Below are 15,228 nucleotides of genomic sequence, written 5' to 3' on the forward strand. Positions count from 1 at the left end.
TCACAATAAAGAAGTCCATGGTTTGAATCTGGGCGATAGCCTTCGTTTGTAGAGTTAGCATGTCCTCGCCGTATGTGTGTGGTTTTTCTGTGGGTACCCCGGATTCCTCCCACATTCCAAAAACATGCATGGTATGTGTGGATTGTGAGTGTGATTTGTTGTTCGTGCCCTGCGATTGGCTGGCAATCAGTTCAGAGTGTACCCCATCTGCTGCCCAAAGACAGCTGGTATAGGCTGTAGCACACCCAGGACCCTCATGAGGATAAGCAGTTCGGATAATGGATGGATAGATGGGAGAAATCAGTTGAGTTGTAGAGGTTATAGGTCACACTACAGGAGGGATTTTTTTTCATGATTTATCTCGGGTACTTTATTCACAGAAATTTGGCATTTGAACTGGGGTGTGTCGAGTTTTTATGTCCACTGTGGTCCTTACGGAGAAAGGACTACAGTACGGTAAATGCATAGACCACCAGTTTTGCTTTAAACACATCATTGCTTCTTGACTAAAAAAATAAATAATAATAATCTTTACACATTCAATGCTAGCGAGCTGTGAGACCATTTGACCTTTTGAAACAACCATGTATTTTTGAAGATTCAGGTATGAAGTAATATCAAAGTGCAATATGACCGGTGGCAAACTGAATCCCAGTCACTCTGCTGAGGTGTGATAAGTAGACACAGTCACAGTCTACATTAGAGATTACCATACTGAGAGAGTGAGGGGAGGAAAAAAGAAAACGAATTGGAATGTCTGCTTTTGCACTTTAGGGTAAGGTGGGCAAAGGCTACTGGAATTGAATTTCAATCAAGCACCGACGACGAATATAGAAAGAAACATCCATTCCACTTGATGTGTCTCTTTGGCCCGCTGCACACCTAGAAAGCTGCCTGAAATGGACTGAACTGTCAATGCACTGAACTCGGTTTTGCTGCGATTAAAAATTTGAATCACTGGTGAAGAGTGTTGCAAGGTTGTAGATGTACCAGACAATCAAAAATGCACATGAGCTTTCACGCCCACTACCCCCCCAAAAAATGAATAAATTCTGATGTTTCAGGGTTACACAGCCATATTATATTTTACAATAATACGTAATGTCATGTCATATGTCAGAGGCACTCTTGGCAAGAAAGAAAAAATGGGGAAAGTGTCTGTCACCAAAATGCACGAGTGCAGCTGATGAATCAATCATTGCCAACAGCCCTTCATAAGATAAGATAAGAAAACCTTTATTAGTCTCGCAATGGAGAAATTCCCAATTCACAGCAGCAAAGTTATGAAAGGAAGAAGTAGAACAACAAAATATAGAAGCTGCTGGAAAGGCAGCCACTCTCGCGGCGCCATTTTGAAGTCAAAATAACAAAAATAACACAACACAACACATAGGACACAGACAGTCGTGCAATCTTCACCACTTTTCTGCATACACTTTGTTGTCTGAAGCAGTTCTAGATGAAAGAGGAGAGGATCAAAGTGTCCTTTCACCAGTGGGTCAGAGACGTCATGCTGAAAATGTGCACACGTCTGCTACAAGCTAAGTTTTGAAAGCAAACACGAAGCTGTAGCGTCCATTGACGAAAAGTGATTAGTTCACTTCTCCTGTCCCACGTAATCCGCCTCAAACTCCAAGCCGCGACTCCCAGTCCCAAATCCTCATCGGCGCTCCGCGCTAACGCTCCTTTCTTCTCATCGTCGGCTCCTCAAGTCTTACATCCATCCAGCCGCAAACCGTTCAACAGCACCGATCTCTCCGCTGAACAAAGCGGGGCTGTGAAAAATGCTGCCCATTACAGGCGCAAGACACATGCGCCCCGGGACTGACCAGCAACGGCAGTCAAATGGCGCCGACATTCCTCCCAGTCAAAAACAGTGCTGGTATACCCATGCTGCCGAGAAGCATAATTCATTCTATCATATATATATTGATATATTCATAATATACACACTCTTTCTTTTTCTATGGGCCATTTCCTCTCTTGCTGGCTATTTGTTTCTTCCTTGAAAAATCCTGTAATGTTTTGTGGTTCAATAAAAAATGTGTACACATTGTATGCAACGCCTCAAAACCCAATGCAGGTTCACAGCTTTGCCATTGTGGCATGTCAGTGGATGTGCGGTCCTCAGTCACTTGATGTGCAGCTGTAATCTTTTGGTCCACTTCAGTCACATTCAACCTCGTTGCTTGATTGGTGCTGGACCATATTGGCTCGTTCCTCAAATTGGGAAAGGATTACATTTAGTATACGTTTACCAGTTGTGCCACTAATGAGTCAAGTCCGTTAAACTGTTCAATCAGAAAGATACGAAATTGAAAAGAGCAGAGAGTGTATTCCCACTCACATATATCGAAGAAGATGACAGGAAATTCCAGGCATTTTGATAGAGGTCAAAAGCCTCTTGGCTGAGTTGAATGCAGCGGAATCAAAAGTTGTGTATCAAGCACACTTTGCTTTATTTATCAATCATAGGTGGTATTCAAGATTTACAGTGCCGGATGTTGGAAAAAAGTTCCTTTGCGCATGCTCATAATGAATCCATCAAATAAATACATTATTGCTTTAAAATGAATGAGTCTGGCAAAGCACTTTTTTTTTTAATCCATCCATCCATTTTCTCTATCACTTGTGTTGTTCAGGTTCATGAAGAGCTTGCTGACTTTGGGCAAAATGCAGACTCCGCCCTGGACAGGTTGCCAGTCAGTCTCAAACTTGCAGTCAAACCTCTGGACTGTGAGGCGGGCATGCTAACCAGTTGCCTACCGTGCCGTCCAAAGCTGAACATAAATTCACAATACAGTAAATTTGCAGAAACCTGCAAATTTCCACCAGATCAAGCATTAACTTAGACAACCCCTGCTATCATTGACAGTTTTTGCTAAAACACTCAACCTTATTGTCTGAACCAAATGTTCGGTTGCCTGAACCCACCGAATGAATCAGTCACTCTTGGCAAAACCATAAGTACTTTTCAATTGTTCCGAAACAACTTTCGCAAAAGTCAAACACAGCGAAAGCACAGGGTCAGCAGTTGAACACAAAAACTCAAAATTGATCACACTTGTGTCTAATGACGCAAGAGAACATACACAGTATAAATCAAAGCGGAGAGAACTGGATCGTGAGGCACTAATGGAAATGGGACCTCCAGGTAGAGTAGTTCAATACGAACCAAGGTTTTATCAATCTTTCGGCCTTCCGCCACACTCCCCTTGCCAGACACAATGCAGACTGTGAAGTGGATGAAGTCTTTTTGGCCTGATCAAGTATTGAGAAATGATGCAGTGGCTTAGTGCAAGTACTAAAAGCACAATGTTTCCCTTTGTACTTGTTCTGTACAGTGCAACATATGTATGTATAAGATTTCTTTTTTTTTTCGGTACTTTTTCTCTTTTTTTACTAGATGTACAAATGCTAAATGCACAAGATTTTTTGTCTAGCCTACAGTGAAGAACAGATATTTATTTCAGTATCTTCATGTCCTGAACATTGTGTTTCCATTTTTCTTTTGTTTCTAGTTCAGTGACTGCTCAGTAATGTCTTTCATTTCGAGTGACCTGGGGCACGGTTTGACGACATAGTTCAGTTTTGAGCCCATATTGAACTGTTTTGAGGTGAGAGTTCAGTTTTGGGCACAGAATAAAGTGATTTGAGTTTGTTTTTTTTCAACAAGAGTCTTATTGTCATGAGCGTGGTGGTGGAGGACCCCAAAAAGCAGGCAAGAGGGATGAGCAGGGTGAACTTGACAAAATGTATTAATCAAACACTGAGAAAACCAAATCGAAAACAAGCCAAGTCCTGAAAACCACATGAATTCAAAATAACAACAAAACCCATGGCATAAGCAAAAAAAAAAAAAAAAACTGGATATGATAAACACAAACCAACAGAAGCAGTGACAGAAACAACAATGATGACCCGAGACCGAGGGGTCTGGCCTGCAGTCTTTTTAATAGAAAACTTACTAATGACATGACGACCAACAGGTGTAGGAGGAGCTCTACAGAGCCACCTGTTGGTCCCAAACAAATCAACCGTGACACTGATATTTGTGAATATGGCTTCAAAATTGGGTTTTGTGTTCACCGTTTTGAGATTTTCAAGATTTGTGTCTTGACAAGAAAAACTGGAATATTGTGGCAATCACAGACATTTAGATTTGGTATGTAATTGAAGAGTATGCAAATTTAGAGAAAAAAACAAATTACATAGCAATGGTCAGTAAGGGGGCGGCCCGGTAGTCCAGTGGTTAGCACGTCGGCTTCACAGTGCAGAGGTACCGGGTTCGATTCCAGCTCCGGCCTCCCTGTGTGGAGTTTGCATGTTCTCCCCGGGCCTGCGTGGGTTTTCTCCGGGTGCTCCGGTTTCCTCCCACATTCCAAAAACATGCATGGTAGGCTGATTGGACGCTCTAAATTGTCCCTAGGTGTGAGTGTGGGCGTGGATGGTTGTTCGTCTCTGTGTGCCCTGCGATTGGCTGGCAACTGATTCAGGGTGTCCCCCGCCTACTGCCCGGAGATGGCTGGGATAGGCTCCAGCACGCCCCGCGACCCTAGTGAGGATCAAGCGGTTCGGAAAATGGATGGATGGATGGTCAGTATGGATTCAGAGCAGCACGATATGTAGCTCTCGCCTTGACAGAACTGTAGAAGAAATCACTTAATGGACAAGAAAAACATTTTATTGAAACTTGTATTGTTAAAAAATTTACATTTGATACAATAAATCACAATATATTAACTTGAAAAATATTTGATTAGCTGGTTAGTTTTTATTTGGGTGAAGAGCTATTTGGAGAGAAGGCAACATTTTATAATGATGGGTGAAAATAAGTCACAATGCCTGGACATGGTATGTGGCGTCCCACAAGGGTCACTGCTGCAACCAATGTTATTAAAATGTCTATTACAGTCATGTGTAACATCTCCAAATCCTTGAAATACATCCTCTTTCCAGATAACACAAACATTGAGGTTTCTGGGAATAACTTGGTGACCGTAGTGATTAGTATACAGACCAATGCCAATAATCAACCCAATCAATGGACCCTTTAATTGACGCTTTTAGTACAACCCGTATCACTGCCTCAATTCTAGAAACCATTAATACCATACAAAAACATGTGATAACCACACACAAATGTGGGACGAAAACTGCAATTGTTTTTCTTTTCCTACATTTGTTATTTTGATGATTGAAGGTAAGCAGACCAAAGAAACCCTTGTGTATTCGTACTTTAATTAAAATGCCTTGCAAGAGTATTCAAACTCAATGGTATAAAATGACTGGATCCAAGCCCCCCATAACAGCCTGCCATTTGTAATACATCGCTTTTGATTCTTTGTACCAGGATACATTAAGAGGTTCGTTCATCCAGATAATATCTCTGCAATAAAACCTCTTGGGATTGGATACCCTCTTTTGCTATTGCGAATGGCTACTGAATCATGCTCTGGTAATTACATCACATCAATGTAAACAACAAAGACCACTTGTGAAAAATCCAATTGTGGAGAAACATTTGCATAACAACATAAATGTAGTTAATTAGGTGCAGTAATCTAACGCAAAGCTCTTTGACCTACATACAGTCAGCATTAAATTTTTCAAATACAGTACTCACCGGTGGCTACGTTTGTAAAGGATGCATAGTCTAATGAGATTCAATACAAGAGGTCTGCATCTGTCCTCATGAGGGGTTTACTGGCAAGCAGACAAGAAGCAAGCACACCGTGGAGTCATCACCAGCCAATCACGTATAGAAAATTAACCATTTACACCAGTGAACACTTAAACGACACTCAGAAGGCCCTGGGCAGATTACATTGATGTGGAAAGACAGAGAGGTAGAAATCAGTTTGGGCAAAAAAATATATAAAATCCGCATTCATGTTATCATGATTATGTTCTGTTAGTCTCCAGCAGGTGGCAGAGGTGGACAGATCCATTCCAGCTGTGTACATGTCTCTCACCATGATGATGATTGACTTAAAGACTCTCACTCTGACCATTCAGTGTCGGATAATTCACCTTGCTGTAGACCCTTGTTCGAGTTGCAGTTTTCTCGATGTTCCATATTTTATGCCGTATTCCTCTCGCCTTGTTTCGTATTGATTCATTCATTGTGTAAATAGATTCTCGGTTTGTATCTCATTGGGTTTTGGTCCCCTTGTCCTTTCGAGACAAGCTATTTCCGTTCGTATTTTCCTTGCCTATTGCAAGATATTTTTGTTCTCCTCGTTTTATCCTGGTTTGTTCGACCAGCGTCATTATTTGTACTTTGTCGATCTTGCGTTTTGTTAATAAACCTTTTCGTATCATAATCTTATCCTTGTCTATGTTTGTGGAATACAACCTTATCCGTATAATCTTGGAACGTTACACACATAATGGAAGCAGCACAGCCAGGAAAACGCGACAAAATGAAGAGATTAGAATGCTGGGAATAAATTAAGACAATTTCATGGAACAATTATCAGAAAGGCAGGCCAGCTCAACCATTTCTGTTTGCCACAGTCTTAACAGCTTTACGTTACATGTTTTGTAAACCTATCTGCTAGTCGATGCGGCTGTATGCTTCTGAAGGCAAACAAAAAGTACAACTGTTTGAGCATTGCCTTTGTGTCACTCTTTGAGCAAGCATTTCAATCAGGAATAATTCGAGCCAGTGAAGAAAATGTTCCTGTTTGTGTAAACATTAAGCCGACAAAAAAAAGATGTTGATGCATTGTCAATTCAAGTAGTACAATTTTGCAGTCAAGCCACTTGTGAAAAAACTCAGTTCAACACTGCATCTCCACACATTCCCGAGTTTATTGTCCCAAGTCTTAAACGTAATATTATGCAGCGGATGAGTACATAGCTCCAAATCAAATTCAATGCACAGTAGGCAAGTTAAATGAAACAAAACATGGCGTTTATGTGTATCCTGGCTTCCCGCAAATTATTGGAGCAAATTATTTATTTATTTTCCATAGTTCAGCAGTATGTGTGTTTGTCTTCCAATAACGAAGAGCAAAACCCTTCTTTAAATACATGATACTAGATTTTACCACAGGAGGCAGGGTAAAAAGAAAATTAAAAATTATAAAAGTTGATTTTCTGTGTTTGTTTCAAGATATTACTGAAACGGCTGTGATTGATTATTCTTGTAATTTTGACCAAAGTATGAAAGTGGTGTTGGGGACTAACGCTCATTCGCCCATAGTGCATATTGAACACAAGATTTGAATTGGGTGAATTTGCTTTAATTGTACGACTCACATTCAGCAAAATTTCAACACGTCGGATATACAGTATGTCTGGGTGATTTTGTGAAGAATGGAGTCATTTTGTACGGAAATGGACGTACCGGAAGACTGCCAGAAAATTGCCTCAACCTTGGAGTTGGGGTGTCTGTATTCACAGCAAACATGCCACTTGATTCATTACCATGTACTGTAAGCCTTGTTGGGGGTTTTATGCTCGATGTGGCTTGATACCCTGAACTTCTGCGATCTGTCTGAGGCCGGCCATCCACTTTGACTATGTAGTTTCCTTGCAAACATGTTCTCAACTTTCCCAGTTCTCAGCTTTTAATTACAGCGACGTCTGCAAGTGGCCACATGACGCATTGATAATATGCTTGGATATGAAGCAATGCGAGCAAACTTGGCTTGTTAATAAAAGCCTTTGGAAGACACAGCCAAAACTAATATGCACACCACCCACATCAACAAAGCAAAAAGGCTGTCAATTTACATTTTCAATTCGTTCATGAGGCAGCCTTGACGTGACGAGGTTTTGAGCGGCATGAAACAATTTATGTACGCGCGACAGAACACGCGCGGGCGTGCTTATGACGTGGGCGGAGCATAAGATTCGGACCCGCTCTCGCTGACTCTCCGAGCCAGTTGATGGTCCAAATGATGCCATCAGTGCACGCCGCTGCACAGCCGAGAAGACATGCATGCCCATGGCGCAGATTTGGAAGCTCATATGTTTATTTTTGTTACCTCCTGAACTCCAACTGAGCTCCCGAGCGTGTTTCCTAAGCGGCCCTGCATGTTGCTCATCCTTTTTGGGAGGCTTTTACGCACGACTTGACTGGCGCAGATGACGACCCGTTGACTTTAAAGTTATTTTTACTTGTGCTATATCTTCAGTATGACCGACTCAAACTTAAGGAACGACAGCATCCGCGGGATCTACTTCACGGAACCTCTCAATGGCTCTGCATTGGACCTATTTTTTCTAAACGACAGCACTACGACGTGTTCGAACTTTTCATTGGACTGCCGATCCGTGTGGCTCGGGCTTTTTCTCACCTTATTTATTCTGGTGGCAATCGTGGGCAACATATTGGTTATCCTGTCCGTGATGTGCAACAGCCACTTGCAGACGGTGACCAACTTCTTTATAGTCAACTTGGCTATGGCGGACCTGCTGCTGAGCATCGTGGTGCTGCCCTTCTCCGCCTCTCTTGAGGTTCTGGGCTGCTGGGTGTTCGGTCGGGTGTTTTGCAACATCTGGGCGGCGGTGGACGTACTGTGCTGCACCGCCTCCATCCTCAGCTTGTGCATCATCTCCGTGGACCGCTACATCGGCGTCAAACACTGCCTCAAGTACCCTAGCATCATGACCGAGAGGAGGGCGGGGGTTATCCTGGTTGTGGTGTGGGTGTCGTCCACGGTCATCTCCGTTGGGCCGTTGCTAGGTTGGAAGGAACCGCCGCCCGTGGACGAGAGCATCTGCAGGATCACAGAGGAGCCCGGATACGCGCTCTTCTCCTCGCTCTTCTCCTTCTACCTGCCGCTCCTGGTCATCCTCGTCATGTACTTTCGGGTCTACGTGGTGGCACGCAGGACAACCAGAAGCCTGGAGGCAGGCGTCAAGCGGGAACGAGACAAATCCGTAGAAGTGGTCCTGAGGATCCACTGCCGAAGCGTGCTGGAGGATGCGCGCGCTGTCAGCTCCAAGAGCAGCAAGCAGCACCCGTTCAGGAGCTCGCTCTCCGTGCGTCTCATGAAGTTCTCCCGGGAGAAAAAAGCGGCCAAAACCCTTGCCATCGTCGTGGGCATGTTTATCCTGTGTTGGCTGCCTTTTTTCTTCTTTTTGCCTATCGGTAAGTTACTCTAATATCACGTGCACAATGTTTCTTTGTGTAATGTAGTGATTTGTAGATGTTTTACGCCACCTAAAGAAACAGCCTAAGTATTTCTCAAGGTGGTTAATTAGGTTTCCTAGCTCACGGTTGTCAAAGTCAAGGCCCGTGGACCAGATCTGGCCCCTCCGCATTCTTTAATGTGGCCCTCGTAAGCAAAACAAACATGTCAACTTCCATGATGCTTGCTAAAGTTTGAACCAAATTCTCAAATTGTCATATGTAATCCATAATAACATGAAGATAATGCAAGCATTTTCTCATTGCCTTATTAAATGTAAACAATATTTAAACAAATCATTATTCTTGACTTCTGATTTCCAAAGTAGTTATCCATCACTTTGTTGTGAGCTGTGTGGAGGTGATTAAACATTGATATGCTTTCACAAAATTCACAGTCATAACACCCCTCCAAGGGAAAAACTGTAATGACAATGCGGCCCGTGACTAAAATGAGGTTGACTCCCCTGCCTTAGCCCGTATACGGTACCAGCATCGTGACTATTAAAATACCGTAGTATACTCGATGTAAGTATTCATTAAGAAATTATTGAGATCTACTGAAACATGAAGCACAATTTGAACATTAATTGCAAAAAAAAAAAAAAAAATCCATCCATTTTTAACCACCCATCCTGAACAGGGTCGTGTGGGAGGGGGCGGGGGGTTCCTGTAGCCTATCCCAGCTGACTACAGGCAAAAGGCTGACTACACCCTGAACTAGTCCCCAGTCAGTTGTAGGGCACATCTAGAGATGTACAACCATTCACACCTACGTGCACACTTTCCCTGAGTGGGAACCGATCCCATGCTGCCCTGCCCGCACACAAGTGTGTATAAAAAAAAAAAAAAAAAAAAAGCACAAACAGTATTACTACAGTTTCTTTGTCCCAGTATAGTAGGACCACAGCTTTGTAGCTTTGGTTCTAATATATTGTATGTAAAAATAAATAGATACTATAAAGTAAGCAGGCACATCAGCTAACTCCCACTCCAGTAGTCACCTTCCTCTACTCTCCTTTACCTGCTAAGCCCCTACACACCCACACTCACCCGGCCCTAGAGTCCCTGTCCATCTTGACAGTAGCGCCTTGTGAAGTCAAGTTTGCAAAGCTGCCCTTTTTTTCCCCTCTGACTTACAATTGCATTTCAATGTGTGTAAGTAGACAAAGTCCATGGACAAAATGTTACTTTGGGGTCCATTCATGACATGCTGGTCAAAAGATTGCAATGTGAAATTATGTGCAGCATTGACTTGCTCCTGCTGTCTTGATGTGGATTCTTTCCAGTCTGTCAGGCTTCTTTCACTGTTCCAACCCATGTTTGTTAGGTTCACTCTCCAAATTGCCTGTAGGTGTGAATGTGGATGTGCATGGATATCTATCTGTCTTAATGTGTCAGTCCTGACTGGCGATCTGTCTGTGGTGTGTGTTGTAGCCCACATCCGCTGGGATTGACTCAAGCTTACTGTGACCCTGCACAAGTGGTGAGTGGTATCAAAAAAAGGATGTGCGCGATAGAACAGATTGTACTTGCAAGGACAGAAATGGATGACTGCTCTCTTCTTGTGCAATCTTGACTAAAGCCAGAAAAAAGCAGAAATTTATTTTTATGACCTTCATACACAGCCATATATCACAACAGAGAGGCTGCCTGAATACTCACCTCACAGCTCTTTTTTTTTTTTTACTTCTTTTTCTAAGGTGGATAAATGAACAGGATTTTTTTCCGGGCGGTAAAAGTGAAGTGCCAAAAGTACAAAAACAAGACCTTTTATCCAATTACATACTTTTATGAGTGCGGGGTCTTATTACATGGACTCTAAACTTTCCATCAAGGAGTACAGTTTTGCTCAGTTTGGGACAGTAAATACATTTTTGCACATAAAGCATATAAATAAAGTGTATCAAACTAACTACAAATTATTAAAAGTTGTTGTGGATTTTTATTGGGGTGAGAACTGGAGCCCCACTGTTGATTAGTCCACAGATTATCTCCTCAAGAGTGGACAGGAAATGTTCGACTTAAATAAATAAATCCACTTTTTTTATCATATTTGAAGTCATCCAAAACTATCGATGCAGCTCTTGTCCTGGATATCATTATATTATTTTAACTGGGCATAATATTATGAATGGTCTATCTTTATCTCAGGGGACAAACAAACACAAATCATAGGCTGCAGAAAAAAATATTGCCAACTCTGCAAACAAAAAATGAAAATAGCATTAAAACACGACACAGTCAATATAAGTAATTATATAAGATGTACGTGATTCCCAACCACTGTGAGGTCATCAGGGGTGCTGCGTGAAATTATCCAATTTTACTTCATTGGTCCCAAAGGGATGAAGTGTGACAAGCAGAACAATTAAATGCTCTTCCACTAGATGGCAGGCATAGAGTACTTAATCTGTGTATCCACTCCCTGTGACATTTCAGTTTGGTTTTTGCTTACCTAAGGAAACATAGGTGAACCACAGTTCCCATGACAACAACACTGATGCTATACTAATGATAAAAACTTCTATTGCATCACATTATTTTGATGCTGCTAGATAAAATGGAGCTAATTTGGAGTAACCTGCGTTAGGGTCAATGGCCAAGGTTGATTAATTTGCAGAGAGCGCTTGAAAAGATTTTAATCAAGACCTATCGTGCTTGCAGCCACTGCAAACGCGATTAGTCTTGATTAAACGCCGTATTGTGTCAGGATGTGTTTGGTAAATTCTATCTTATACTACGTACCCACACCGGTCCCAACAGCTGCTTGATTTTTTCGAGTGAAAGTCAGAATGTTTTGTAAGTTCACCCCGAACTTCGAACTGGCTTTAAAGATCAGTTTAACCCAGGTATGGGCATGTTTGGAAAAAAGTAATTCCAATGGGAGTTGTCTGTTGTGGACAGCTCCTAATTCTTAAAGCCAGCCATCCATATCAAATCACAGATTGATGGATGTCGGGAAGGTGTGAGTTGCACGTCGGTCAGCCATCTTTTGCCAGTTGGGCAGACTTGCACTTTCAACAGCTATTTATGTCAATCAGGCCTTTTGTTTGTGATGAGGCAGACAGAGTGCTTTGCCCTACCTAAAATAGCAAATAGCATGTGCCTCTTAGCACTTCTTTGTTGAGCACATCAGGAAAAAGGGCCTTTCAATTTGTATTAATTTATATATTTTCCGTGCAACAGTAATTACTAAACAAAAGCAAACTTTTTTTTATCATGATTTAACGGAAATTAGAAGATAAATGCTAGATAAAATAATGAAACATGTGCTTTTTTTTCAGTGAATAAGCTGTTTCTTTATTGAAAGCCAACTATTGAATCAAACATTTGGAAAAAAGGGAAAAAATATCTTTAATTTAAAAGAGATAAAAATGAGCCATTTCAGTGTTGTTTGTTTTTGTCGATGGTTTCAGTAGCCTTGAGTTGTGCGTTTGTTTCTGGGAGTCCCTGGTGTGTCCACTGATGAGAAACGAGCATTATAAATTTAAGACATGCAGACTATTTTCCATCCTGAACGCTCGCTTCCTGAGGCACACATCACATTTTTCACCCTCTCTTGTGTTTTCTACACAATCAATTCCATTCAGATTATGTGTGGCCATGTGTATGTTCTTACTGTGCAATTGTGGGCTTTCTGCAGGTACTTCAGCTTCCTCCCACATTACAAATGCTTCTTCAGTTCATTGAAGACTAACTTGTCCTTTGGGGTGAATGTGAGTGTGAATGGTTCTTTGTATATGTGTGCGTGGAATATGCTACCTCTCACCGAAAGTCAGCTAGGATCAACTTTAATAAGGATAAGCGGTACAGAAAATGGTTGGATGGATACTGCGCCATTGGTCATGTAAATCACGTTCTCAAATTTTAACACACATTGTGGCTGCTCTATACTGTATAAAAAAGGGAAGACAACATTGTTTTCACAGGCAAACTGTAGCCATCCTAATACCCGCCTACAACATTACAACACGTTTTAGTTTGATTTTTGAGGTCTGCGCTGCTGTGGGTGTGGTCACAGCCAACTTGAATCATGACAAATCAAAATGGCACCAAGCATTACCTTGAAATGTGGTACACTTGTCGCACACTACAGTCTTGAAATTGTGGAGTGTGCGTCTGTACCGTGAAATGACCACTTGGAGACGCTCAGCCCAACCCATGAAAGTTTGTGTGCTCCCCTCCTCCTCCATGGCTATGCCACCCAGTGGGATGATAAAAAAAAAAGTATTATTTCTACAATGACTCATGGGGTTTGTTGCCCTCTTTCAGCATATTTATGAATGAAATACATCTGACATCCACCACACAGAGCTTGTTATCTGCCTGCCGGTGCCCCAAAGAGATTACCCAATTTACGCTTTCGACAAGTGGTGTACCATGCGCAAACACTTAACCATAAGCGATCGTACCTTGAGATTGACTTTTTGCCACCAAATTGTCACTCTGTCTCCAAAGACACATCCTATATTACGCCGGCCAGCTTGGTGGAGCCAAAGTGGCAGGGAGCCCTTGAGATTCAACTTGATATTTTACAATTGCTCATCCATGTTTCTCTTCTACTAGGCTCCTTCTTTCCAGCGATGAAGCCATCAGAGACGGTATTCAAGGTGGTCTTTTGGCTGGGCTACTTCAACAGCTGCATCAACCCCATGATCTACCCTTGCTCCAGCAAAGAGTTCCAGCGGGCCTTCACCCGCCTCCTCAGGTGTCGCTGTCGCCACAGGCGGAGGACTCTGCGTCGCTTCTATGACCAGAAATGGCGCTCGGCTGTCAGGGGAATGGCATTGGAACAAAGAGAACATGAGTCTGGCTTCACCACGCAGAGCTCCTGCGGTAGCTCTTTGTTAAGCAAGCCGGGGGAAAATTTAAAGAGATGGAAGTTGTTCCCACCGCTGCAGTCCTCCTTTCAGCTCAAAGAAACAGTGAACAACCTGTCAAATAAAATCAAGGGAGGCGCAGGGCGAGGCAACACACCTGCAGTGGTCGATGCAATTTCAATGGGGATTTACAACGTCTGTGAACAAAGCAGTTATCGCATCTATGACTTGGCTGATTGTTACGGCCTGAAGGAGACAGATATTTAAATGGACCACAAGAGGATGCGCTATTCTCCGAAAGCCCTTTTGGAGCAGCATCGTTTGATCATTCAAATCCAGAACCAACACAATAGACACTAAAGAAAAGGATTCAATACAAGAGCTGCATCAGACATCTGGCGTTGCAAAACTAATGCTCACTTTTGACATCTGGGAATTCAGCTCCTGTATTGTGTTGCATTGTGATCATCTTCGTGTGGCCAGGAAGTGTAAATGACAGAACTGTTGATAGTTTGAGAATGGCGGCATGATCCCAGCACAAATGTGATTTTAAAACATTATTTCCATCCTTCACAACCACAACAGATTGAACACATTGTTTCAGTTTGGCTTGGTATACACAGGTTTCAATTTCACATTTTTATATAAATAACTTGATGCTGGTTTTATTTTGACAACACGTAGTAAAACGGTGCAGTTACTGGGGGATTAAATACTGGGCAGTGTGTCTTGTAACTGATTCACTGCATCTATTTTAAGCAACACATTTACTTGGCCATTATATCCTTAAATTGGAGTGCGGAGTGCTACTGTGATATGGATGTGCATAGGTTTTTTTGCAATACTGTGTTTTTATTTTGTGCAAATTCATTTAAAAAAACAATTAATCTTTTATTCAATTCCCCTGATATCGAAGTTAACATGTCATTTGGGGATTATTATTTTTAACTAAATGACCGGCACCTTCCAGCAGATGACACTATTGCTCCAATTCTTGATGGAAAATTTTCACATTACAGCAACTACAATGTCAGACAGCATGACTCATTCTGATTGGGGGTAACACACACACACGTTTGAATGAAAAATATGAAAAATAATAGCCAAAGTTAATATTCCGTTTGTGTCACAAATCGACCATGAAGTATAATGAAGACAGGCTAATTTATAAAAAGAATGGACTTGCTAATCTCACACCTTGTCTTGGACTTGATCATCTTTGTTGCAATTATAAATGTGAAATTCTAATTAGTTCCATAA

General features: G+C 41.9%; 1 protein-coding gene across 1 annotated transcript; it reads left to right on the top strand.

The window, feature by feature from the left end:
- The first annotated feature begins 8,105 nt into the window (after positions 1–8,105).
- adra1d (adrenoceptor alpha 1D) lies at positions 8,106–15,169 on the top strand. Its single transcript, XM_086120193.1, has 2 exons — positions 8,106–9,106; positions 13,715–15,169. The coding sequence occupies exons 1-2, from the start codon at positions 8,149–8,151 to the stop codon at positions 14,233–14,235; spliced, it is 1,479 nt and encodes a 492-aa protein (XP_085976319.1). The 5' UTR covers positions 8,106–8,148; the 3' UTR covers positions 14,236–15,169.
- Positions 15,170–15,228: the final 59 nt, after the last annotated feature.

This window comes from Hippocampus guttulatus, chromosome 9, assembly GCF_054856545.1.
Source record: "Hippocampus guttulatus isolate MCC_2025c chromosome 9, RoL_Hgut_1.0, whole genome shotgun sequence".
Taxonomy (NCBI): domain Eukaryota; kingdom Metazoa; phylum Chordata; class Actinopteri; order Syngnathiformes; family Syngnathidae; genus Hippocampus; species Hippocampus guttulatus.

Bases quoted from the DNA above. Each gene is read 5' to 3' on its own strand.
- adra1d (XM_086120193.1), top strand. From the start codon at position 8,149: ATGACCGACTCAAACTTAAGGAACGACAGCATCCGCGGGATCTACTTC. The intron at 9,107-13,714 runs GTAAGTTACTCT...CTCTTCTACTAG, and splicing joins TTTCTTCTTTTTGCCTATCG to GCTCCTTCTTTCCAGCGATG.